General features: G+C 38.5%; 1 protein-coding gene across 1 annotated transcript in view; it reads left to right on the top strand.

Moving 5' to 3' along the window:
* The window catches only part of FBXL13 (F-box and leucine rich repeat protein 13), a 191,738-nt gene that overhangs the window by 43,221 nt on the left and 120,849 nt on the right, over window positions 1-27,668 (top strand). Inside the window, 2 exon segments of the mRNA XM_060108846.1 lie at window positions 20,096-20,191; window positions 22,654-22,786. Of these exon segments, the coding sequence (XP_059964829.1) occupies window positions 20,096-20,191; window positions 22,654-22,786 (229 nt within the window).

Raw genomic sequence — 27,668 nt, 5'->3', positions numbered from 1 at the left:
CTGCGGAGCACAGGCTCCGGACGCGCAGGCTCAGCGGCCATGGCTCACGGACCCAGCCGCTCCACGGCATGTGGTATCCTCCCGGACCGGGGCACGAACCCGTGTCCCCTGCATCGGCAGGCGGACTCTCAACCACTGCGCCACCAGGGAAGCCCTAGTTGTACTTTTGATGTGCTACAATGTTGGGAGAGTGAGCTGGTGTGGGGGGAAGAGAAATTTAATTTTAGATTCATTGAATTTGAATTTAGTGTCAACTGGACACTAAGTTAGAAGATCCTAGAAGTATCTGAGAATTCATTGAGTCACAGAATCCTACATTTAGAACAACTTCTGAGTTATATGGTCTAACATTTCCCCCAGGATGGTATTCCTCACAGATATTCTTAGAGTCTTAGGGCACAATATAATAACACCCTCTTCCTTGTCTGAGTTTGGAAACAGTTGGGAAGTAGACAGCTGGAGAGCTAAATATTATCTGATACAGATGGTAGGAAACCATGGCTTAAGACACCGACCAAGGTGACTTGCCAGTACTTTACACCTGGATCAGACAGACTTACCCTCAGTCACTGCACAGCCTGGACTACCACAGCCTTCCCTCAGGCTGCTGAGGGCAGCCAGGATGCATGCATTTGCTTTTGAGTCAGGGCAGAGTGGACCGGGAGCTGAACTGTAGGCCTGGTTATTTCTCCCAAATTCGCCAGTCAGGTACATCCCTCCTCTTCTCCTGGGGGGATGGGAGGGGTGGAGACAGAGCCCTGGAGTGTTGCTGAAGTGCTTTCAGATGGGAATAGGAGGCCAAGAAAATGAAGCATCTCCAGTAATAGCAATGTGTATCCAGCCTCTGGTCTAACGCTTTCTGTGCTTGAGAGGCTGTTGACTTTGGGGTGCATTCTATTCCCTTTTGGGGAGGAGTAGGTATGTAATTAGCAAGTTGTTTCTCATATCAAAGCAGAGAAAGCAGCTTCCCAAGCACCCTTTGTCCCTAGTTCTTTCTGCTGCATCCACAAGGAATAAGAACAAATTTGTCAATTATTAAACATAGCTATGATTTTATTTTCTAGTACTTATGTGGTTACAAATTCCCAGTTCAGTCAACTGTTTATTCTTCTCTCACAGTTTCTAGTCTCAACTCTTCCCTCTTCCACTCCTGCTACTATCTTGGTTGCCATTTTCTGAGAATTCTCTATTTGTAGGTCCCTCATAGAGTGGTATGGACCATGTTTTCTCCCCACCCTGAATGGGCCCAACTTTCTCAATACAGGGGAGCTCTCCAGGTAATAGGTGGCCTGGATCGCTCTGTGCTTTTATACTCAGCTCCCTCCTTATCCTGGCCCTGAGGTTTCCCTTCAAGTAGCAGTGTGAGAGAAAACGACACTAGACAATGTGAATATTCACTCATGTGACGTACTACTCAACACTGAGTCAGATGAGAATCAGTGGGAGTAACAGCACCCAGGGTGGGTCTCGTGCACCCAGGTTCAAGTTAATCCTTTTATATGGAAAGCTCTATCTCCCAGATAGAGATACCCAGGTCATTTAAGGCTCTGACCAGTTATGGGTTTATTCAGAGCTTGAGGATTTCCTCATAATGCTGTTTGCATCATGAAGGCATCCTTTGCTGGAGTCATAGAGTGTGGAATGTGCACCATGCTGAGACCCTCAACCCCATGGGGTCTGATCCACACTGTGTTCCTGGCTGCTGTTACTTCTGTGGTTAAAAAATATAAATCACTCCATATTCCTGCCTCTGCCCCCTTCGTTTTGTCTAATTTCCATACAACAGGGCTTATCAGTTTGGTTTTTCCTGAGCCTTCTAATTTATCTTCTATTTTCACTACCTAATTTTTTTTTGAATTTTATTTATTTTTTATACAGCAGGTTCTTACTGGTTATCTATTTTATACATATGAGTGTATGCATGTCAATCCCAATCTCCCAATTCATCACACCACCACCAACCCCCCGCCACTTTCCCCCTGCTGTCCATAGGTTTGTTGTCTACATCTGTGTCTCTATTTCTGCCCTGCCAACCAGTTCATCTGTACCATTTTCCTAGGTTCCACATATAAGCGTTAATACATGATATTTGTTTTTCTCTTTCACTACCTAATCTTGGTGCCTGCCTCTCTTCTCCCATGCAATGGCTATCTCCTCCAATCAGTACTTCACACTCAACAGTGCCAAAGTTAGAAGAAATATTCCAAGTGTGATTTGATCAGGGCAGCATCCAGTGCAAGTATCACCTCCTTTAAAATGGACATTCCTGAAGCCCATCTTTGCTCCCACTTTTCCACTGAAGTTGTGCTAGCTAGACTCTCCATTGACCTTCAACAGCTGATGAAAATGTTATGACTTTATTGACCTTTCTGTGACCTGACATGGATGACAACTTCTTTAGCATTAAATCTCTCTGTAAATGCAAATCAAAACTACAATGAGGTACCACCACCAGTCACAATGGCCATCATTAAAAAGTCTACAAATAACAAATGCTGGGGAGGGTGTGGAGAAAAGGGAACCCTCCTACACTGTTGGTGGGAATGTAAAATGGTGCAGCCACTATGGAGAACAGTACAGAGGTTCTCCAGAAAACTAAAAACAGAATTACCATATGATCCAGCAGTCCTTCCTAGGCATATATGCAGACAAAACTGTAATTCAAACAGATACATGCACCCCTGTGTTCATAGCAGCACTATTCACAATAGCCAAGACGTGGAAACAACCTAAATGTCCATTGATAGATGAATGGATAAAGAAGATGTGGTACATATATATAGTGGAATACAACTCAGCCATAAAAAAAGAATGAAATAATGCCATTGACAGCAACATGGATGCAACTAGAGATTATCAACTAAGTGAAGTCAGAAAGAAAAAGACAAACACCATATGATATCAGTTATATGTGGAATCTAAATGACACAAATGAAGCTATCTATGAAACAGAAACAGAATCATGGACAAAGAGAACAGACTTGTGGTTGCCAAGGGGCAGGAGGGTGTGGGAGGGATGGACTGGGAGTTTGGGGTTAGCACATGTAAACTATTTTATATAGAATGGATAAACAACATGGTCCTATTGTATAGGACAGAGAACTATATTCAATATCCTATGATAAACCATAATGGAAAAGAATATTAAAAATGTATTTACATGTATAAGTGAATCACTTTGCTGTACAGCAGAAATTAACAGAACATTGTAAAAAAAACTATACTTCAATTAAAAAACTGAAGAAAAATCTCTCTTTAAACTCAGCCTCAGTGACAACACTCCCTCCTGGTTTTCTGTCCACCTCTCTGAACATTCCTTTTAAAATTCCTCTAGAGATAATGTGTTCCTATTCACTTCTTGTATGATAGTATTTGTAAAGGCTACCTCATTGCTTCTTGATCTTCTCATTCCATCCTCAATCCCTGGGTGATTTCAAATACATGCTTTAGGTTATATGCTGTTTACTCCTGACTTTCAAATCTATGTATCTCCAGCCAGCTTTCTCTTCTGACACCCAGGCCACTATCAGCAATACCTGCTGAGCACCTCTACCTGAATGTTCCACAGAATCTACCCCTAGCTTGTCCAACTTAAAAACATCACCTCCCTACTGCCCTTGGGGGACTTCTCCCCACCCCTCCATATTCCTGGCCTTTCTTGGTAAACAGCATCATCACTTGTCACCCAAATCTTAACTGTGAGGGTCATCCTAAACATCCCCTTTTATTTTTATTCTCCACATCCAATTAGTGATTAGCAAATGATACCCATTCAAGATGTTTTTCTACATAAGAATAAAAATATAAAATGGGATTCATGTTTTTTTCAAATTTTGCCATATAATGGGTCTTATATTTTTTATTGCACTATGTTAAATCCACAGAATTCATATTTGTATAAAATGAAACCATACCACACTAAGAAATATGTTAGGGTTTTTACCACACGTTATCTCATGTAATTCTCCTAAAAGCTTTGTGAATTTGGCATTATTTTTTCTTTTTTGCAAATAAATGAAATGATGCTTGGAAAGTAGGTTAAATCGCAGTGGTATGGTTGGGATTGGTCTGAGTCTGTCTGACTGAACAAGTCCTTTAAACTTTGTAGAGTGTGAATTATACTCCCTAATATTTGGATGAAAATAAATGTCATATTTATTTATTCCCCTATGTCAGGTCCATCTGCTACATGTCCCCACCCATTTGGCAGCCAGTAAAGTCAATCTCAATCATGAAATGTAATCCTAATCCCCCTTGGCCCCTGCTCCTTGGTTGTGCAAGAGTCTTAAAGGTCTCTTAGAGCTCAAGTACCCAAGAAGAGCACTGGACTTGAGCCCACTAAGTCCAGTGCTGGCCACCACACTTGTGCTTCCTAAGTTGATTCAGTCCCTTGAAGGCAAGAGGCTCCACAGTTTCTGAACCAAGCTTGGACACAGGGATTTTTACCATGGCGCTCAAGGCAGGCTTTTTAGTGGTCAGTTGCTGTGGCCTTCAGAGGGCTCCCATTACAGGGCCTGTCACCTCTTAGGAGGGTTGGCATGGGAATCCAGCACAGATGTCTGCCATAAGCTCCCATTCTTTCCCTAAGTGGTGAAATCAGGAATTGAGATAGGGTATGTTTGAATCTAAGTCTTGTTTTTTCATCTACTACATCATAATGCCTATCCTTGAACTTGTGTTGAACAAAAATGCTGAGGTCTTTTTTATCTGAACTGCTGGCCAGCAGTTTTACCTTATGTCACTGCTATTCTCAACCTAAACACAGCAGTTCCTGTTATTCCTGTTCAATTTCATCTTGTTGATTTTGGTTCTAATTCCAATATTCAGTGAGTTAGCTATGTCGTACAGCCTGTGGAATTCACTGCTTTGATAAACATGATGCTTACAGTTTTATCAATGGTGAAAAAATGTTGAACAAAAATCCTGTCTACTCTTCCTTTCTGGGGCTCATTCTGCTGCCCTGAGCTGTAAGATGCCTCTCTGGCTTTGCTTTTTTGTGTTTTTTTTTGTTTGGTTTTTTTTTGTTTGTTTTTTGCGGTACGCGGGCCTCTCACTGTTGTGGCCTCTCCCGCTGCAGAGCACAGGCTCCGGACGCTCAGGCTCAGCGGCCATGGCTCACGGGTCCAGCAGCTCCGCGGCATGTGGGATCCTCCCGGACCGGGGCACGAACCCGTGTCCCCTGCATCAGCAGGCGTACTCTCAACCACTGTGCCACCAGGGAAGCCCCCTTTTTTGTGTTTTTAAAATCAGTTTTCTATCCATATTTTCCCCCTTCCCACAAGACCTTGTATTGTATGGAAAGTGGGCGTGGTTTATATGCTGGTGGGACACTTAACCAGGATCACGACCACCAGGGTGGTGCTAGTTCTGGGTGGAGTGAGGGGAAGACTGTTCCATAGCTGATTGTGGTAGAGAATGGTCTTCAGAGGATTTGGCCAAACAGCCACAGCCAGGCCAGGTAGTGAGCATGGAGGAATTCCCATCTGGTGAGAGTCTGCAGGTGTGTAGAACACAGGGATCGGGGTATGGCAGCTCTCTACATGTGGTGACCATGGCAACAGGCAGGTGGTGAGGGACGGGTGGTCAGGCAGACACTGAGAGTCTGTATACAGAGCTAAGGGACCAGAACAAGCAATGGAGGACCCCAATTCAGGTGAGGGTTGCCAGAGTTAGCAAGTAAAAATACAGGATGCTCAATTAAATTTAAATTTCAGGTAAAGTTTTCCTTTTCTTTGTAGTATAACTTTGTCCTGTACAATATGTGGCATATACTTATACTAAAAATTTATTAGTTGTTTATGTAAATTCAAATTTAATTGGGCATCCTGTATTTTATGTAGCAAGCCTAATCCAGGTAAAAAAAAGCCTAATCCTGGAAAATGGTGTAGAGTTAGGTCCCTCTATCTTTAGACTAGGATAACAATGGACACATAACAGGGGTCTTCTAAGAATTAAAATGAAACGCCTAGCACAGAGGAAGTGCACAATAAATGTAAATGCCCTTTCCACCTTCACACAAGCTTCTTTCCCTTCTTACTGAAAGTCTAGCATTAAAATTTTGATTAGGTAGTTGTCATAAATAAAATATCATATAAGCCGTAAGAGTGAACAAACTCTTTGAGGGAGAGAATTTTTAAAAATTTGCTGGTGCCAAACGGTGAGCCTTGGGAAATACCCATGATTCAAGAAAAGGCAGGGAAGCCAATTGGGGACTGTTATGGTTAATTTTATGTGTCAGCTTGAATGGGCCATGAGGTGCCCAGATATTTAGCTAATCCTTATTTCTGGGTGTGTCTGTGAGGATGTTTTTGGATGAGATTAACATTTGAATTAGTACACTGAGTAAAGCAGATGGCCCTCCCCAGTGTGAGTGGGTATCATCCAAGCCATTGAAGGCTGAATAGCCAGCTTGCCAACTGCAGATCTTGGACTTCTCAGCTTCCATAATTGTGGGAGCCAATTCCTTATAGTGTGTGTGTGTGTGTGTGTGTGTGTGTGTGTGTGTGTGTGCGCGCGCGTGTGCATGCACACATATGTATATATCCTATTGTCTCCCTAGACTAATAGAAAAATGGAGAGAGCAGAGAACCAGGGTGGAGAGTCAGGGAAAAACCAGGATCATGTGGCATCTTGGAAGCTGCGAGAATAGAGAATTTACATTAAAAAAACAAAAATGAGGTTCACAGTAAGTGGTTAACGTCACTGTCTTTCTGGAGATAAAAGAAGGTCCTAAAGAAAAAAGTTCTTGACTTTAGTTTCTAAAAGGGTAATATTTGTTAAATGTGATTAATGGATATGTGCTTATTATTAATTTCTTTCTTCCTCTAGATGCTTAAATGTTTCATAATATTTTACTTTGCTTTGATCTGAACTTCCCAAACTTATTTGGTCACATAATTATTTTTTCCTATCAAATATTTTTTAATATTTTAAGTAACACTTGTGGAAATACTGGTCTATATGTCCCTGGGATCTAACTCGTGAATGTCAGGCTATAACCACCAAACCATAGTTCAGACCCATATGGAACTTATTATATCCAAAACAATATTTTGACTTTTAATGGCATTTGGGAATCATATAGAATTGCTTTTAGGATACTGTCTTCTAGAAAGCATATGTCTCCTTTGAGAATAAGTTTAAGTTAGGGAGAAATAGAAGAAAGATACAGAGTGAAAAACTCACATTAATTTATTATTTTTCCTTAAGATTCTATATACATGAGAAGAAGCTCACAGTTAAGTTTTTAGAATATCTACCATTTTATACATCAGAAATACTGCATTAAAAACAAAAATAACTTCTCTAGAATGTCCTACTTTGGGTAAGCAGAACAAGATAGTTGCTATGAATGGTCCAGGAATTGAAATAATATTTAAATTTTTTTAAGATTAAGTTAAAATAGAACATGCAATTTAGCCATGGAAGCAGATTAATTGTTAAGTGTTCTATTCTTGGGAGTTCTATTTCTAATGGGATATGGTTAAATTTTCCTCTGTTTGGAAGGGAAAGTGTTGTTATATTTTTTGACATTAGATGTTGTGCAAAAAGGAATGGTTAGTTTAAACAGGGAACAGAAAACTCTTGACCTTGTACTGGTAAAAGTTCCATTTTGATTTTGGATGAGGAGAATGACTTCATTAAACAATTGAGGTTTACTTTCGAACAAATTTTTTCTTCAAGTAAATGGGTGTTTGCAGAATTTTGACACAAATACCTGTTAGGACAATTTGTCAGCAAAATGATGTAAGTCTTTTCATACTGTCAAGTAGTTTATTATTGGAAAATGTCCAATAATTATGAGGCTTTGGAAAAATATTCAAAATAGAGGTTATATGGTGAGGATTAAAATTTATGCTGAAAGGTGTTTTATGACTCACTCTGTTCTAGGCAGGTGGCAGTCAGGTGAGAACAATATATCATTCTAGAATGGGGTAAAGTTTCAGTGGAAATTGTGTAGGGAAATGAATCCTAAATGTAGAAAGTCAAAGTATGAATCTGAGCTCTGGATAAGTGTGTGTTATGGACTGAATGTTTGTGCCCCTACCAAATTCATACGTTGAAGTATTAACTCCCAATGAGATGGTTAGGAAGTAGGATCTTGGGGAGATAATTAGGTTTAGAATTATCCCCCATAATGGGATTGCTGCCCTTAGAAGAAGAGAAAGAGACACCAGAGCTTCCTTTCTTTACCATGTGAGGACACAACAAGAAGGCAGTTGTCTACAAGCCAGGAAAAAAGCCCTTACCAAGAACCAAATCTGCCAGTACTTTGATATTGGACTTCCCAGCCTCCAGAACTGTGAAAAATAAATGTCTGTTGTTCAAGCCACTCAGTCTATGGTATTTTGTTATAGTAGCCTGAGCTGACTGAGACATTGTGTAACCTAGAGCATGTAATTTAATCTCTTAGATCTTCAGTTTCGTGATTTGTATAATGGGGATAAAGCTGATGTGAACTATAATGTTTGTGAATGAGCCTACCAATACTAAACATGACTAAACCAATACTTAACAATCCCACTGGTAGACAGTCAATGGTGGAATGGACCCAAGAGGACTACTCTGACATTTAAAAAGCACTTATGCCTAAGCTGCCTAATGATGACCTTGATTACTAGTGAATGTTTAAATATATTCACATTCTAACAGAACTCTACTTTTAATCTCTGGGAATTGTGAAAACTGGCCCTTTTGAGGCAAAGCAGTGTTGCCAAAAAAGATCTTTGGGGATTTTTCATTTTTTGCCCCTAAATTTGGGTCTATTTGTTCTGATGAAATGAGTGTTTCAGGACACAGGTTGCCCTCAGGACAGGGGTGACAAGAAACATATAGGGTTAAGAATTTGGCTTGCCCCCAGGGATCTTGCCACAGCTCTTTTAGGTTAAGTCCCAGAAGAGCCACCAAGCTGGGCCCATCTTGGGAGTGCTGAGGATGGGGATGGTCTACAGCAAGGGTGGCAAACTGTGGCCTATGGGACAAACCTGCCCACCACCACCTATTTTTGTATGAATTTCTAACTAAAAATAGTTTTTACATTTTCAGATGTAAAATAAAAAAGATCATTCATCTTTTGGTGATTTGTTGTTCAGTGAGTTGAGGACATTTCCTCTTGGCCCACAAAGTCAAAATATTTACTTTTTGGCCCTTTTTAGAAAATGTTTGCTGACCCCTGGTCTAGCAATAACCTAGAAATACTATAGGTTAGTGAGTATGACCCAGGAAATCAAAGAGGTGGTGAAAGCGTCCTGAAGCCAAGGGTGTTTGCTCCCTACTTTGACGATCTGTTGGGTGGTGGACTGGCAAGATGCTGCTTAATAGTCAATCCCTCCCCTCTTTCTTGTTAACAGAACCTTGATTTGGTTCAAGAGTCCACTCTGCATGAGCTTCAGGGGATGATTTTCCTGCTCCTAGCCTCCCCTATTTATCTAGTTGTGTATAATCGAAAACCACAACTTCCCACCAACACCCCATTCCAGTGTAACACCACAGGGTTCATTCTAGTTTTCTTCCTTTCCACACTCATAACTACCTTCTCCTAGAGGGAGAAACCCGGCTCCCAATTTCCTAGCCTTTTAACTTGATCAATCCACCTCTTCCCCATATGTACCGATCTCCTACCGTCACGGCCACCTTTCCTGTGCAAGGACCACCCCCTTACACTCCTCTGGTTCTGACATTCCACACAGGCCAGTCCCTCATCTCAAGATTCGATGTGCTTCTCACACCACCAAGCTCCATCTCCCCCCCACCCCCCGACCCCAGGGTGACCACCTGCCTTATCTCTCCTGGGGTCCCCACTGCTTGACTAGATCACTTTCCTGTGCACTTGGGCTCTAAGCCCTGCGCCAGGCCAGCTTCCTCATGCTGTTGGTGACCCACCTCCGACACCATGCCCTCACCCCTGCCTCACTTGGATGCCCGCCTCCCCCAGTGAAGCTCCAACATCTGCACTGGGTAGCCGTCCTAAGTGGACACCCTCCTCTGGAAGTGGCTATTACTCACATTCCACTCAGAGGCCTACTGTGTTAGTCCCACGTAATAGGTTTAGAAAGATGATGGGTTCGAGTTTTCCCATCCCTCCCTTGTTCTTTTAGTCCTGGGCAGAGGACCAGGCCTACCTGACGGTTGTGATACAGGCTTTGGCACATTATGTGTAATGGACCAAAACTGAACCTTTAATTTGTATTATATCTTATTTCCATCAAGAGGAAGGACCTTTTCCATTTCTCCAGCTCTGAGGTATGGTCTCTTGGTTTAGAACTCACTGACAGACTCACCTACTCAGTCATTGGATAGAGGTACCAGTGAGTGGTACCTGACTTAGCTTAGTAGAAATCAGCCTTTCACAGGCATGTTTTTCTCATTTCTACTTTTTCTCTTTTATAAACCTCGAGAAATACAGATATCTTGACCTGAAGGGAATCCCTCTTCAGCTTTACCAAGCAACTTGAATATACAGGCCTTGCAGAATGACTTGGCCAGCATGCACGTAACAGCATTTTGTAAACCGAGTGCTATACAGTTGCTCAGGAGGCTTTGCTACAGTTATTTGATGGTGCACACTGTCGCATAATTCTGTGATGCATAAATTGTGTCTGATTTAGAAGATTTATACTGTGACATTTTCCCCCTCCAGTGCCAATAGTGTCTGGACTTATTTTTGTTTGGTTTCCACTGTGCTTACAGCAAGAACTGCCACATGAAATGCATTACTATCCAGGCAACCTAACAAATAAGTAGGGAGTGCTGGTGTTACTAGAGAATAGATTTAATTCTCATGAAGTTCTTTTTTTTTTTTTTTTTTAAGAGCTGGCTTGTCTTGGAAAGCAAGGAATTACAAAATCTTCGAATAATAGGATCTTTGTCTAGGAGGAACTTAAAGTTCATCTTTTCCAACAGGCTCCTCTACCCAAGTCAGTATCTCCTCGGTAACACACTCAATGTTCTATCACAGTCAGTGAGCAGACAGCCTTCCCAGTCAGCCCACTTCACTTCAGCTCTTCCTTGATCCTTCTCCCTGCTCTTATGTGGAACACATGTGCTGATATGTGTTCCAATACCAATCGAACACCACAGAGGGTTAGAGAATATATTTAATTCTCACCATGACCATTATACATTCTTTTCTTCTGGTACTTGCTTGCTTGGGAGAGCAGAGAATTACAAAATCCTAAAACCATAGAGTCTTTGTGCTAGAAGGGACTAGCCTAGAGGACTGTCCTTACATAAAGCTGAAATCTGTCAGCGATTGATTTCCCCCCAGGGATCCTAGTTCTATCATTTGAGGTCAAAATGAAAATGTCTGTTGTACACCTGGTGCTTCAGCTTACTGTCAGCATTTCATAGTCTCCCCGACCCAAGAACCATTCCTGGTCTCTTGCACGTGTCATTCATTACCACATGAGTCAGGAGGAGTGAGGAGCGGGCATTAAGTGTGAAAGGTCTCAGACTCTAGGTAGACTCTTCTTCCAGCTGCTGCCATATTCCTTAGCTGGGATCATATACCACCAGCACCTGTTTTTTGAGTTCTTAGGGGCAAAGCAGGCTTCCTTGAACTTGTGAATTCTTTTTCTTTTGTTCTCCCCCTGCTAGGGGTGCAAGGTTCTTCTCTCCTATTTTGTCTTCTTTGTTACATCCCTCCAATTCCCTTGTGATGTGGGCTTTCATTTCTCTAGCTCACCTCACTATGTTTTCACGACCACTAGATGTTCTTTCTTCTCCTAAAGATCCCAACTCCACCTGGCACATAGTGGGTACTGACTGATACATATAAAATAGGAAGACTGAATAGCCTCATACTTGATACTTATATATAGTTGCATGGTATTAAGTTTTCTTAAAACTTCGCTTTTTATTCTCTGTCATATCTTGTCAGTTTTTTTTGCTGTTGTTGTTAGAATCCCTTGCGTAGAATAACCACACAATAATTTTCTATGGAATTGAATTAGAAATCCACACTCACCTGCCCTGATGTTCTTCCCAGGTTTCCATGTTGGCAACAGCCCCTGTTCCTTGTGGAGTTATTTTCCGTTTTTCCAAGTATAAACGCATATGAATGTTTTAGAACTCTCAGTATGTATTGCACAACAATGGCATGACTCCCTAGGAGAAAGTGTAAGTTTATGGTAATTGCACTTAAATTCTTTACAAAAATTTATTCCACACTGAGATGTGGAAAACCTGCCTCTTAAATATTTCTGGGTAATATTCTATAGGATTAGTGAGGTATGATTGTCATAGAGCAGGTGCTTAACAATAAGTGTTAAATGAACTAGTGAATAAATTAATACCACATATCGGAAATGGCATTATATGGTCTTTTTCTATTAGCCCCTTGCTTTTCTACTAGGTAGACAAGAATGCAGGAATGCCTTTCATATAAAAGTCTGTCTCCATTTATGCAAGAATTTGCACCTGGATGATGGGTACAATCCAGTTAGAAATGGACTTTCTTTTGGTTATAATTAATATTCTGTTAGATTTCTCATTTAAAAGTAATTTAATTACATGATATGGGAAAAATCAACCTTTTAAACTTAACATTAAAGATCACACAATGGCAATACAATTAGAAGTCTAGTTTTAACTATCTGGCCATGAATCACAACAGTAATCATAAAATTTTCAGTATGGAAGAGGCTATGGGAGATTTGCTCATCAAAGACCCTCATTTTGCAGATATGGCAATGGACTCAGGGAAGTTAGGTAATTGAAATGAGTAGTATCGCTCCAAAATTCATGTCCAACCAGAGCCTCAGAATGTGACCTTGTTTGAAAATAGATGTAATTAGCTAAGATAACGTCACACTGGATTAGGGTGGGTCTTACATCTAATGACTGGTTTCTTCATAAAAGAAAGGAGAGGGAGATCCAGATACAAAGAAACACACAGGAGGGAAGAAGGCCATGTGAAAAAGATGGGAGTGATGTAGCTATGAGCCAAGGAATGCCAAGGAATGCCAGCAAACAGCAGAAGCTAGAACGAGGCAAGGAGGGAGCCACCTCCTCTAGAGCCTTCGGAGGGAGCATGGCCCTGCCAACACTGTGATTTCAGACTTGTACCCTTTTCTGTTGTTTTAAGCCACAGAGTTTGTGATAATTTGTTACAGCAGCCTTGGGAAACTAAGACAGTAACCTTCCAAGGAGTAGCAGTGACTCTGGAATAAAGGCTCAATCCACCCTGAGCAGTGGCGTGTCCATTTCCTTGTGTGTTGAGGAGACTCAGAGGTGCTCTCTTCAGTGACTTTATGTCTTCATTAGTTCTATTACAGTTTGCTACCCTTAGGGCTTTGCTTTCTGGCCCCCTCTTACTCCAAGCTGTTCTTACCCAACTCTTACACAAGTCACTTGTTCTCACATTGCTTAGTGTCTCAGAAATTTGGCCCTACACTTTTACTGCCATTCTGTGCTGCTACTTCTCTTTTCTAGGTTTCTTTTACCCCTGGGCATAAACCCTGTCTATTATAATACTTCCCCAAGTATAGTATATGTGCAAAACTGTATAGGTACACTTTTCAGGCCATCTGATTGACCATAATACCTTTCCAGTACTTCTAGGCCATTTCAATGACTGACAATTTGTGGCACATTTTTTCCCTTTGCAGCACATACAGACAAAAGGTAGAGTTTTTACTTTCTGATAAAGTCATTTGATGCACAGAAGTTTTAAACTTTGATGAATCCTAACTTATTTTTTCCTTTATTGCTCATGCTTTTGTTGTCATATCTAAGAGTCCATTGCCAAGCCCAAGGTCATGGAGATTTACCCCTATGTTCTCTTCTAAGAGTTTTATAGATTTTAGCCTTATATTTAGGTTATTGATCCATTTTGAGTAAATCTTGTGTATGATGTGAGGTAGGAGGTCCAAAATTTATTCTTCTGCATTTTGATATCCAGTTGTCCCAGCACTGTTTGTTGAAGAGACTGTTCCTGACACATTGAATGTTCTTGGCATCCTTGCAAAAATCAATTGACCATAGATGTATTGGTTTATTTTTATGCTCTTAATTCTACTACAACAGTCTATTTACCTATCCTTAGGCCAGTACAATGCAGTTTTGATTACTGTAGCTTTGCAATAAGCTTCAAAATTGGGAAGTGTGTCTCCTTTAAATTTGCTTTTCTTTTTCAAAATTGTTTTAGCTACTTGGGGCCCCTTGCAATTCCATATGAATTTGAGGATTGGCTTTTCTGTGTTTCTGGGGAAAAAAAAGGACCACTGGCATTTTGATAGGGATTATACTGAATTTGTAGATCACTTTGGGTAGTACTGACATCTTAATATTATTCGTGTTAGTATTACCTATTCCTTGGATATTTGATAGAATAGTCTTGTAAACTCTTTGAGCCTGTGGGTTTGTTTGTCTGTTTTTGGTGTTTATTCATAGGCAGATTTCAAGGTCTAATTAAATTTATTTTATTGTTATTGTTGTTATGTCTTCCAATCTATTAACTTGGGATATTTTTCCATTTATTTAGGTCTTCTTTAATTTCTTTCAGTAAAGAAAGAAATTTCAGTGTACTAGTCTTCCACCTCCTTAGTTAAATTTATTCCTGGGTACTTTATTCAAAAGTGAGGTTTTTAAAATAAAATATTTTAGGCATGAAAAGAAATATAATGTAATGAACATGTGTAATCACTACTCAGTTTAAGAAATAAAACTTAACAAATACAATTAAAGCCTCTCTAACTGCATTTTTCCCCCTCTCTCAGAAGTAACTGCTCTCTTACACACCATACACAAAAATAAACTCAAAATGGATTAAAGACCTAAATGTAAGGCCAGACACTATAAAACTCTTAGAGGAAAACACAGGCAGAACACTCTATGACATAAATCACACCAAGATCTTTCGTGACCCACCTCCTAGAGCAATGGAAACAAAAACAAAAATAAACAGATGGGACCTAATGAAACTTCAAAGCTTTTGCACAACAAAGGAAACCATAAACAAGACAAAAAAACAACCCTCAGAATGGGAGAAAATATTTGCAAACGAAGCAACTGACAAAGGATTAATCTCCAAAATATACACGCAGCAGCAACTCATGCAGCTCCATATCAAAAAAACAAAAAACCCAATCCAAAAATGGGCAGAAGACCTAAATAGACATTTCTCCAAAGAAGATATACAGATTGCCAACAAACACATGAAAGGATGCTCAACATCACTAATAATCAGAGAAATGCAAATCAAAACTACAATGAGGTATCACCTCACAATGGTCAGAATGGCCATCATCAAAAAATCTACAAACAGTAAATGCTGGAAAGGGTGTGGAGAAAAGGGAACCCTCTTGCACTGTTGGTGGGAATGTAAATTGATACAGCCACTATGGAGAACAGTATGGAGGTTCCTTAAAAAACTACAAATAGAACTACCATATGACCTAGCAATCCCACTACTGGGCATATACCCTGAGAAAACCATAATTCAAAAAGAGTCATGTACCACAATGTTCATTGCAGCTCTATTTACGATAGCCAGGACATGGAAGTAACCTAAGTGTCCATCGACAGAAGAATGGATAAAGAAGATGTGGCACATATATACGATGGAATATTACTCAGCCATAAAAAGAAATGAAATTGAGTTATTTGTAGTGAGGTGGATGGACCTAGAGTCTGTCATACAGAGTAAGTCAGAAAGAGAAAAACAAATACTGCATGCCAACATGTATATATGGAATCTAAAAAAAAAAAAATGGTTCTGAAGAACATAGGTACAGGACAGGAATAAAGACACAGATGTAGAGAATGGACTTGAGGACACAGGGAGGGGGAAGGGTAAGCTGGGATCAAGTGAGAGAGTGGCATGGACATATATACACTACCAAATGTAAAATAGATAGCTAGTGGGAAGCAGCCACATAGCACAGGGAAATCAGCTCGGTGCTTTATGACCACCTAGAGGGGTGGGATGGGGGGTGGGAGGAAGACGCAAGAGGGAGGAGATATGGGGATATATGTATATGTATAGCTGACTCACTTTGTGATACAGCAGAAACGAACACAACATTGTAAAGCAATTATACTCCAATAAAGATCTTAAAAAAAAAAAAAAAGTAACTGCTCTCTTAAATTTAGTGTTTATCATTTCCTTACATAGTTTGATAGGCAGAATAATAGTCCCCCGTGCTACTCGCCCCCCACCCCCACCCCAATCCTCAGAACCTGTGAATACATGGCAAAAGTCTTTGCAGACTCAAGTTAAAGATCTTGAGATGGTGATATTATCCTTGTTTATCTGGGTGGATCCAACATAATCACAAGGGTCCTTGTAAGTAAAAGAGGGAGGTAGGACTCCTTGTAAATACATCTCTCCAAGGGCCAGATAAGCACCAGTGTCTCTAGCTTTTATGATCTATAGATGTCTCCCAGGTCCTGCAACACATATCTCCTTGAATGTAAATTATTAGGGATCTTCCTGACATCTTGGGAGCTTGACCTAGGGAACTAGGCCAGATTATACACATTTGACCCTCTTGGGGAGAAAAGAGAAGTTTTATTATCCTTTTAGATCAGAGAAATTAACTAGACAGAAAGCTACAGATCTAATCTCCACAGTATGTGGAAAGTAAAATGTTTATAGAGGAAGTGAAGACAAAACATTACCTTTTTATCATATAGATTTCTGTCTCCAGAGGTTAGAGCTTTTTACAGGAGCATTGAGGAATCTAGGAAAGATTTTTATTTCCTCACACTGATTTATCAACAATTGAGAGTTCTGATATAATCTTTCATCATGATTGGGATCTGTCAATTTTTCCTTGTATCTTTGCAGCTATACTACTGGATACTTTCATTTAGAATTATTATATATATTTAGTAAATTATTTGAATTGTTTTCTTTAATTATAATGTAGTGACCCTCTTTATCAGACAAATTTTAAAAATCCACCTAAAATACAATACTGAACAAGATGAACACAACTGAAAGGAAATTTGATAGCTATATTGATATCAGAGGGGAAAACTTTAAAGCAAAAGCATTATTAGGGATAATCTTTGTCTTCCAAGCAGTGAATTTTGTTAAATTTATTATTATTAGATATACTTAGATTCATTTTTCTCATCTTATTTTATACTATTTATTCTCTTTTATGTGCTTCTGTTTTGTCCTTTCCTGCCTTTATTTATTGAATTTTAAAAGCTACCCCCTTGTCCCCATTTTCATGTGTTAGAAGATATCCATTCTATTTCCACTATTTCGGTGGCTTCTCTTAAATATTTTTGACATGTGCATTTACCTTAATAAAGCCTAAAGTAAATTAATAGCTATATTTTCTTCCTAATTAATGGAATTTAGAACATTTAAATTCTGATTACTTTCTCCAGTCTTAGAATATGAATATATTCCAGCAGTTTTGTCCCTTGTTTTTTGTACTCCCACGTGTCATCATCCTTATGTGTTTTTTTTTTTTTTTTTTTTTTTTGCGGTACGCGGGCCTCTCACTGTTGTGGCCTCTCCTGTTGCGGAGCACAGGCTCCAGACGTGCAGACTCAGTAGCCATGGCTCACAGGCCCAGCCGCTCTGCGGCATGTGGGATCCTCCCGGACCGGGGCACGAACCCATGTCCCCTGCATCAGCAGGCGGACTCTTAACCACTGCGCCACCAGGGAAGCCCCCTTATATGTTTTTATAAGGTTGCTGGGTTTACCCTTATGCTTATTAAATTTCTTTGCCCATCATTACTATTTCATCTCACTCCTTTCCTCTGATTTCAGTGTCCTTTAGAAGTTGTTTTGTGATGGGTCTATTGGAGGCAAACTCTCTCAGTCTTTGTCATAGAGTGTCTTTACTTAATACTCATCCTTGAGTTGTAATTTACTTGCATGTGGTATCTGAGATTGGTAAGTATTTTCTGCTGACTATGCTTTCTGCGACTGCTAAGTGACATTCTTTTGTATGTAATCTGTCTCTGGCTGCATTTAAGGTTTTCCTTTGCTTATGGTCTTTTGCAATTTCACTACAAACCCATAGTATCTTGATTATCCTGTTTGGGATTTCTTGTGCTTCTTAAGTCTGAGAATTGTTGCTTTTCATCACTTCTAAAGCATTTTTGTCTGTAATATTTTTGAGTTTGCTTTGATTCCATTTGCTCTGTTCCTTCCTTCTGGAAGTTCTATAAAGATATATAGAATATTGGACCTTTTTATGTTATATAATGTGTCTCTTAGCCTCCTTTATATTTTCCATCTCTTTATCTCTCTGTGCTTTATCCTGTGTAATTTCATTATACATCGTCCAGTTTGCTATTTCTTGTATTAGCTGGGTTTCTTCTGCTATTTAACTCATCTGTTGAGTTTTTAGTTTCAATCATTATGTTTTTAACTGCCATGAATTTTATTTGGTTTCTTTATAAATCTGCCCAACAACAGCTTTTCTCAAGAATTTTTTTGTCTTCATCACCTTAATGTTTTCATGATTACTGACAATTTTATTCATGAAGTTATTGTTTTTCTGTTGTTGACTCTTATTGGACTTTTTTTCCTTCCTGTGTTTTGTAATTTTTATTGAGAGCTCATTTTGTTGTGGCTTAATCTGTAGGAATTCTACAAGGCCAGGTTTGAGGGTGTGTTTCTTTAGAGAGAGGGTATTCATTTCTGCCAAATGCCCCATAGTTACTACCAAGTTGAAAACTCTTTTCATGTTAATGTATCAAATACAATTACAAAGGTAATAAATTCACGTTAGATTCCACAAATAATTAAAATTCAAATTCCAATGCACACAATAAGTGGTCTTCGGTTACAAATTCTTTGGGAAATTTTTTTCATCCCAGGCTAGGTACTTTAGTTTTTCTCTTGTCAATAGCAGTTTTTTGTTTTGTTTTTACATCTCTCTTTTTTATAATCCTGGATTTCTCTGTCTCTCTCCCTTTCTCTGTCTCCTTCTCTTTCTCTCTCTGACTCAGTTATGACCTCCAGCTTTGTATAAGCCTGGTAACTTTTTCTGTCCCTGCACGGCCAGTAAAATCTGAACTTATTTGTTATGAAAAGCAGCAACCACCTCCACCGTTCTCCCATCCCAAGCAACTATGGCATGGATATCTTAGTGTGCGTCTGGGTTTACAAAGACTGGGGCCCTGGGTATTTTCCTTACTTTCTTGAAAAGTCAGTTATTTTTTAAAAACAAATGTTTGTTTTAGAGAGTAGAAAAGTGATTATTAGGGGTTATGGGGTAGGGGAAATAGGGAGTTTGGAAAAAGAGTATAAACTTTCAGCTATAAGATGAATAAGGTCTGAGAATCTAAAGTAATACACGGAGATAAATAATCTAATACACTTTAGATTAAAAGTAATCTAAATAATGACTATGGTTGATAACACTGTGTTGTATAATTGAAATTTGCTAACAGAGTAGAACTTAAATGTTCTCATAAAAATAAATAAATAAAGATAAGTATGTGAGATGTTGGATATGTTTAATTTAACTAGATGGGGGAATCCTTTTACAATGTATACATAAATCAACTCACTATGACGTATACTTTAAATATCTTACAATTTTATGTCAATATACCTCAATAAAGCTGAAATTTTAAAAAATTTAAACAGGAAATATTTTTAAAAATGTTTGTTTTAGCATTTACTGATGTTTTGTATCAAGAGGCTTTCCAGATTTTCTAGTCTACCAGTATTCTAGAAATAGAAGCCAAAGTGGGTTTATTGATCTTTCCCAGGAATCCTATAACTTTAAAAAGAATCCAGTTCAGCAAATAATTATTGACTGCTTTCTATGTAGTACCAGCTACTATTTAGGGAAATTATTCACTTTCTAGCAGAATACCACTTTCACTCAGAAAATAAAATAAATCTACCTATCTTCCTCACCATCCTTCTGCAGCTATCAATTTGATCACATTATATCAAAGGCAGCATCAGATAAGTTCTAGAACTCTAGATAAAATTCCTAACTTCAGATAAAATTCAAGCACATAAACCCCTGCTACAATATACGGATTACACTACCATTATACACACACACACACACACACACACACACACACTCACACAAAATGGTAAATTAAAGAGTTAGATCAAAATTCACATATTTTTTCAAAATCGTGAATGTTTTTGTGTTTAGATTTTCTCCTACCTCAGTTTAAGAGATGTGGTAATATGTGGTCAAGTTAATCGCTCCTGGTTGTTGATGACACAAATGAGCTCATTGTGGAATGGTGTAAGTAGACACGACCTGAAGCTATGTCTTTATTCTGGTTCTCAAAGGAGAAGAGACTGCTATAAAGCCACCTGTAATGGGGAATACCTTCTTCCCTGCTCCACAACATGGGGCCACAAAAAGTAGGTGCATTTGTTTCTCTTTCGTCCAGGCACAAGACTGAAGGACAAGATAAAAAAATGTTATTTGAAGAGATTCAATATGAGTATTTTCTAATTTAAATGACAGAAATAAATTGAATATTATTTTTGGATTGAAACAAAGCTCCATTATATCTGAGTTAGGCTTAACATTGCCTTACTCAAGGAGCTCCAGAGATATATTGAGAAAATGCAAGCAAGGTGCTTACTGTAGAGCCTGGCATGTAGGCAGCACTCAATAAATATTAGCTATTATTGTTGGTTCAAAAAATACAACAAAGCAGCACAAAATATGGAGTAAAGGAAAAAAAATTACTGAGCATGAAATAGGGCTAAAATATATAACACGTAAGCAAAGCTTATTTGATAATTCTTAGTGTATTTGCATGCACATGTACACACACACACTCAGGAAGTTTCTAATGCAGACTCCTAGGCTCATGCCTCTGTACTGTTCTTGTCATTGCACTATTTTTGTACTATTCTCATAAACTAGAACAAGCTTATATTTTTCATTCCAAAGAGACATTGGGTGGTAGGTCTTAGCCAACAACAGAAAATAAGCATGTGTTATCCCTGATGACCTTTCTTTTCTTTTTCTTGGTTGATTGATTTAATCTTAACAACTGTGATCATTTATGCCATCAACAAATGTTGGAGTAGTAACATTTTCCTTGTTGCCTAAGTCCAGTCAATAGCTGGCTTCACCACCCCTCCTTAACTGCTATTGATTGAAGGACAAATGATATCATGTGCTCAGACTGATCTATGAATAGGTGGTCGGGGTCATTCTGCAGAAACTTTGACAAAGAAACTAAGAGGAGTTGACAAGGTACAGGGACTCTAGCTCCGTAAGTCAACTCAGCATCTTTACATCTCATCAGAACACCACCCCATTCTTGGCTATACTGCTCTACTCTGACCTTATGCAGCAATGGCAATAAGAAAACATGCTTCTGTCTTAGTTAACCCCTCTTAGCTACCAAATTTAGTATTCCTGTCATAGATGTATTTTTAGTTGAAGGCAGTGATTCTTAAGCTTTAGAATGCATTAGAATCATCTGAAGGGATTGTTAAGACAGATTGATGGTTGCCACCCCCAGAGTTTCTGACTTAGTAGGTCTGGGGTCAGGCTTGAAAATTTGCATTTCCAACAAGTTCCTGGGTGATGCTGATGCTGCTGGTCCCAGGACCACACTACGAACCACTGATTTAAAGTAATAAATCTCTTACTTATGTGACAGATTAGGTGTTACCTTTTCCTTTGGAAAACCCATAAAGAAGAAAAATAAATAAATCCAAATGATCTGAAGAGAAAGAATATGTAAAATATTAAAATCAGGACAAATCTTGCAGAAAACTGGAAGAAAAAGCCAGCTCTTCTGCCAAGACTTCACTGGGTAAAGATGAAGAAAATATGATCATATGGCAGTGAAGAACAAAGCCAGGATAGGAAGTTAAGCTGCTTTATGTTCAGCAAATTTCTCTTTCCTCAGTTATGCGTTGTCCTTCATTTGCAGTTATTTTTTCCTTTATTTGTGAGTGCTCAAATGTGGCGCAACTATAACACACATTTTAGCACAAAGAATAATTTTGTTCAGAAGGCAATGAGAAAGTGAATGTTCATATACTTAACCTTTTAGCTGAAAGACAGTATTAATACTATGTTATTGTTATCAACTATACTTCAATTTAAAAAATACTATGTAATTGTTTATCAACCAGCCCTGGCGATTCAGAGCTCACTAAACCTCTGTGCTCTTCAGTTTTACATATAATCAGCCAGGTACACTCAGGTCATCTTTCCTTTTCTCTAGAACTATCCCCTCCAAATTATGAGTTATGAAAAGGCCATTACAGACCACACACTCTAAATTGTCTTTCCCATAGTCAAGGACTCAATGTATAGTTTGTGCTCATGAAAAAAGAAGCAGGCACACATTAATGATGAACCCAGGAGGGTTCACTGACACTGAAGAAGGGGGAAGCCTTGGGGCTCACCTGGAATTATAGGGGGGCATCCAGGCCACTCTAAGACAGTTGACTCTGTTGAGGGGTGGATGTGAGACCCCTGCCCTCCCAGCTGTCAACCTGGACTGGACATTTGGAATCTGTTTTTAATTAAACCTAGGAATGACCATGAAAAAAAAATCTATTTGTAATTAAACCTGGGAATGACCACAAATAACCCAAACCAAAAAAAAAAAAAAAAAAGAGTGGTGAGATGAAGAAATTTTAGTTCTTTGATGCTTTAAAAATATTTTTAAAGTTTTACATGCAAAAGATCTCTCATTTCTTAATGTTTTTGTTTATCCTTTTCAGATTGATTTTTCCGCAGTAAAAAATATAATCACAGATAAACACATAGTGTCTACTTTGCAAAGGTGGCGTCTAAATGTGCTGTGCTTGAATTTTCGTGGTTGTGTTCTCCGATTGAAAACTTTGAGATCTATCAGTAAGTATGTTCATTACAACTGTTTGTCTTGCTTTCCTGTATTTTAAAATGGAAACTTCAATTACCACCTTAGGCCATAAGAATGCCTATTAAAACTATTTAAAAGTCCTATAATATAGCCAGCTCTTGCTGGATTGTATGCCTTGGGAGTTGGTCCTTTGGTCATTCTTATTGACTGCTTTTTTTTTTTTTTTTTTTTTGTCTAACATTTTTCTATCTATATGTCATTAGTTTATCCACTAATAAAACACAATATAAGAACTTCTCATTAAAGAAATTCTAACAATAGACGGTAGAAGCAGAAATCTACCTTCATCTCCCTCAAACCCATTCACTTACCCCATGGTACTCAACATTATCAGTCTTTCTGTTTTTCTAAAATACATTTATGTATTTGTGATTAAAAACACACAATTTTAATTTTTAACATTAAAGGGATCATACTTATATTTTCTATTATGTCTTGGAAATCTTTTCATGTCAGTACATATAGAACTACTAAGTTATTTTCCCATACTACGGCTAAACTGTAACTTATTTAACTTTCTTCCTATTGATGGACATTGAGGTTATTTCCAGTTTTTTCCAAGCTGTTTTGTGAAGTCTGTATTTAATTGTCTTAGTTCAGGCTGCTATAATAAAGTTCCATTTTGGCTGGGTGGTTTATAAACCACAAAAACTTATTTCTTATAGTTCTAGAGGCTGAAAGTCCAAGATCAGGGTGCCAACGTGGTTGGGCTCTAGTAAGGGCCCTGTTCTGGGTCATGGACTTCCGTCTTCTCCCTGTATCCTCACATTGTAGAGAGCAGGAGAGAGCGCTCTCTGGAATCCCTTGTGTAAGGGCACTAATCCTATTCATGAGAGTTCTACCTTAATTACATCCCAAAGGCCCCACTTCCTAATACCATCACACTGGGGGTTAGGATTCCAACATATGAATTGTGGGGGAACACATTCAGCCCATTGCATTAACCCCTATGTCCTTTGAGGTACATTTTTAAGTTTCCATATGTATTTCTGGAAATGAGAGAAAAAATAGATTTCAAAAAGTATACATCCATATTGACTTCAGATAATGAGAAAGAATGCCCTAAACACATGTAAATATCAACATGGATGAGTCTAAAGATATTAATGGGCAAAAGCAAGTTGCAGAATGATATATATAATCTAATACCATTTGTATACAACTTTTCAATGTGTAAAATAATACCATATACTTTATATGTGGAAATAATTTCAATACTATGTATTCAAGGGCACTTGTACATACACACACACACCGTAAAATATAAAAAGCATGCATGGGAATCAAAAACCCCAAATGCAAGATAGTGGTTACCTCTGAGGTGGAGAGGGTTGAATGAAATGGGGAAGAGGTTCACAAGGGGTCTCAACTGTTATCTGTAATATTTTTTTCATTGAAAAAAGAAAAAATACAAAATGGAATAATTCTAATTGGTTATTGCTGGTGCTGAAGAAAGCAGTAGCTTTATATATGATGTTATTTTACCTGATCATGTATTAAACTATCTTCTTGGTTTTAAGTTTGTTGGTTGAACCTTTTAGGTTTTCTAGGTAGACTATCATGTCATCTGGAAATACTAACAGTTTTATTTCCATTCATTCCTATTCTTGTATCTTTTATTTCTTTTTTTCAGTAGCAAGGATATGTAGCCATCTTGTCTTGTTCTTGAGTCCTTTTCTCATATTGTTAAAGAGAATGGTGTTAATATTATTATATCTTTTAATTTCTGGGACACACGCTTCATAAAGATATAATGCTGCTCCATCTTTTACAGTAGCCATCTTATGCATGTTCCTCATTCAATCTGGTCATGTCTCCCTTTGGATTTTTAGGAACTATTAACTTCTGATCCACCAAGACCATTCCTTTTTGTTTTCCAAGGATATTATAGATTAAAAATCATTTATTTCTTGTAATTTAGGTAGGAGAGGAAAACTGAAACATGTGCTTAGTCTGCCATCTTAAACCAATTTGTTACTTTTTTCTTCTTTTGCTCTCTCTCCTTGTGATTTGATGACTATCTTTAGTGTTTTGTTTGGATTTTTTTTCTTTTTTTTTGTGTGTGTATCTATTATAAATTTTTGGTTTGTGGTTACCATGAGGTGTATATACAGCAATCTTTATACATATTTGATTAAGTTCCTAATCTCTTAAGTTTGAATGCATTTTAACAACCCTGCATTTTTATTCCCCCCAAGTTTCTTTTTTTTTTTTTTTTTTTTTTTGCGGTACGCGGGCCTCTCACTGTTGTGGTCTCTCCCGTTGTGGAGCACAGGCTCTGGACGCGCAGGCTCAGCGGCCATGGCTCACAGGCCCAGCCGCTCCGTGGCATGTGGGATCTTCCCAGACCGGGGCATGAACCCGTGTCCCCTGCATTGGCAGGAGGACTCTCAACCACTGCGCCACCAGGGAAGCCCCCAAGTTTGTTTTGGACATCATAGTTTACATCTTTCGTTTCGTGCATCTCTTAACTACTTATTGTTGATATAGATGATTTTACTACTTTTGTCTTTTAAACTTCCTACTAGCTTTATAAGTGGTTGATGTGCTATCTTTACTGTATATTTGCCTTTACCGATGAGATTTTTTTCCTTTTGTAATTTTCATATTTCTAGTTGTGGCCTTTTCTTTTCCACTTAGTGAAGTCCCTTTAACATTTCTTGTAAACCCTGTTTCTTTCAGATTTTGCTTGTCTATAAAACTCTTGATCTTTTCTTTGAATCTGAATGATAGCCTTGAGTAGATTATTCTTTTTCCTTTTATCATTTTAAAAATATCATGCCACTCCCTTCTGGCGTGAAGAGTTTCTGCTGAAAAGGCAGCTGATGGTCTCATAGGAGTTCCCTTGTTACACTGCTGACTGATACATATTACATCTCCCCATCATTCACCAACACTCCACCTCCTACAGAAAGAAGCCCCAACATCTCACAGAATTTAGGCAAGTAGATTCTTATTACTGAATCGCTTCTATTTGCTAGAGCAGGAGACTTGTTCAGATTTCTCAGAAACAGACCTTAACTGATCCACGGCGTAAACTCCAGAGGAGGGGATGGTTAGTAAATGAATAATCTGAACTGTTTAATGTTAAATATATTTCCCAAATAATAAAATTAGGTCAGAGCTGACTCAGGCTTAGGACTCAGGAGAACTCAGCTTGTAGTAAATCTTATTTACTTCAGAAAAATCAAAGAATCTTAGAACTAGTTGAAAAAAAAAACACTTGGGTATTTGGATAAAAGCTCAAGTGATATTTAAACATATATGTTCAAATATGTAGATCTCAGGATTGTATTATTTTTGACTACCATAAAATATACTTTTAAAAAATCTCTTGAATTTCATCACCTATTGAACAGAAGGAAGTTGCAAAGGCAAGTTATTAATCAATCAAGTACGAAATTGGCAGAAAGCGTGGATATATGTATATGTATAACTGATTCACTTTGCTGTACAGCAGAAACTAACGTAACATTATAGATCAACTATATTCCAATAAAAATTAACTAAAAAAAGAAATTAGCAGAAGAGGAGGTATCTAATTATTAATTCCATCACTGATCAACTATGCTTCCCTGAAAAAATATAAACTCTGATACAAAAAAAAGCAAATTTTAAGCTTTTAAAAATGTATTTAAATTTTGACCCTGGGAGATATTAGCAATTCTAAATGACTTACTTTTGGATGGTCTGGATCAATTTCTATCATGATGTGTTCCAGAGCTTTATTTTCAAATAGATCCCTGGGAATGATCCTGAATATAAAAATAAACCAATAAAATTCCCAGCTAGCCTCCAAAAATTAAACCAGAGAGTAACTTGGGTCCTTTCTCTGAATCAGATTTAATGCCCTTCTTTCTTTCCAGAACCCTCACATTCCCATTGTGTGCCTCTGTCTTCCACTGAGGTCCCACCTGGCTTTCTCCACCATCAAATCTTGGAGGTTTTCTTTAATATTCCACTCTGAGTGCTCATCAACAATAAGTGAATTTATTACATCTCTCTGGGAACACTTCAAACTTAACAGCTACCTTCAATACCTCATGTTGAACAATGTGAGAATTTGCACTGAGAACCAGTATTTCTAAGTCTCCACCCTGACCCAAACCATTGACAAAATGCGCATAGCGGTTAGAACCTTACAATCCAGCATCATTTCCTGAACCACCAGCTCCAGCAATTGTTCCAGCTTCCCACTCTCTTGGTTTCCTATACATATTAATAGAATTAACTGACATGACCCAAAGATTATCCCCTGCCCTCATAGGTGTTTCAGGAGAAAAAGCACCTACTATTCTTTTAGTGTCTGTTTCTGGAAGTTCTGATGTGAGGTAGCCATGATTAAAGGTAACGTTTAGAATGCTCTGTAGCCTTGCACAGTAGAAAGGACTTAGGCGGACCTGAATCCAGGCTCTGCCACCTGCCAGCTTTGTGGCTCTATCCAGGTTATACCTACATTCTAAGCCTTGGTTTCCTCATCTAGAAAAGGCAGATAATATTATGTACTTCAGAGGGATCTTGTGAGAATTAGAAATAGAATACATGAAGCTCTTAGCACAGTGTCTGGCCTCTAATAGGTGTTTAAGAAATGTTCAAGGGAATTCCCTGGAGGACCAGTGGTTAGGACTTGGTGCTTCCACGGCTGTGGCCTGGGTTCAATTCCTGGTTGGGGAACTAAGATCCTGCAAGCTGCATGGTGCAGCCAAAAAAAAAAAAAAAAGAAAGAAATGCTCAATACTATTTGTTATTTACCATGTTCTATACATTGGAAATTTGTACAAGTATCAGATAAGACCAGTTGTTAAACTTTGTATGAATACCTTGATATAAGAAATGGAAATATATTCAACTCAG

This window comes from Mesoplodon densirostris, chromosome 9, assembly GCF_025265405.1.
Source record: "Mesoplodon densirostris isolate mMesDen1 chromosome 9, mMesDen1 primary haplotype, whole genome shotgun sequence".
NCBI classification, from domain to species: domain Eukaryota; kingdom Metazoa; phylum Chordata; class Mammalia; order Artiodactyla; family Ziphiidae; genus Mesoplodon; species Mesoplodon densirostris.
Note: the sequence above shows the minus strand (reverse complement) of the source record. Positions and strands in the feature narration are given on the sequence as shown.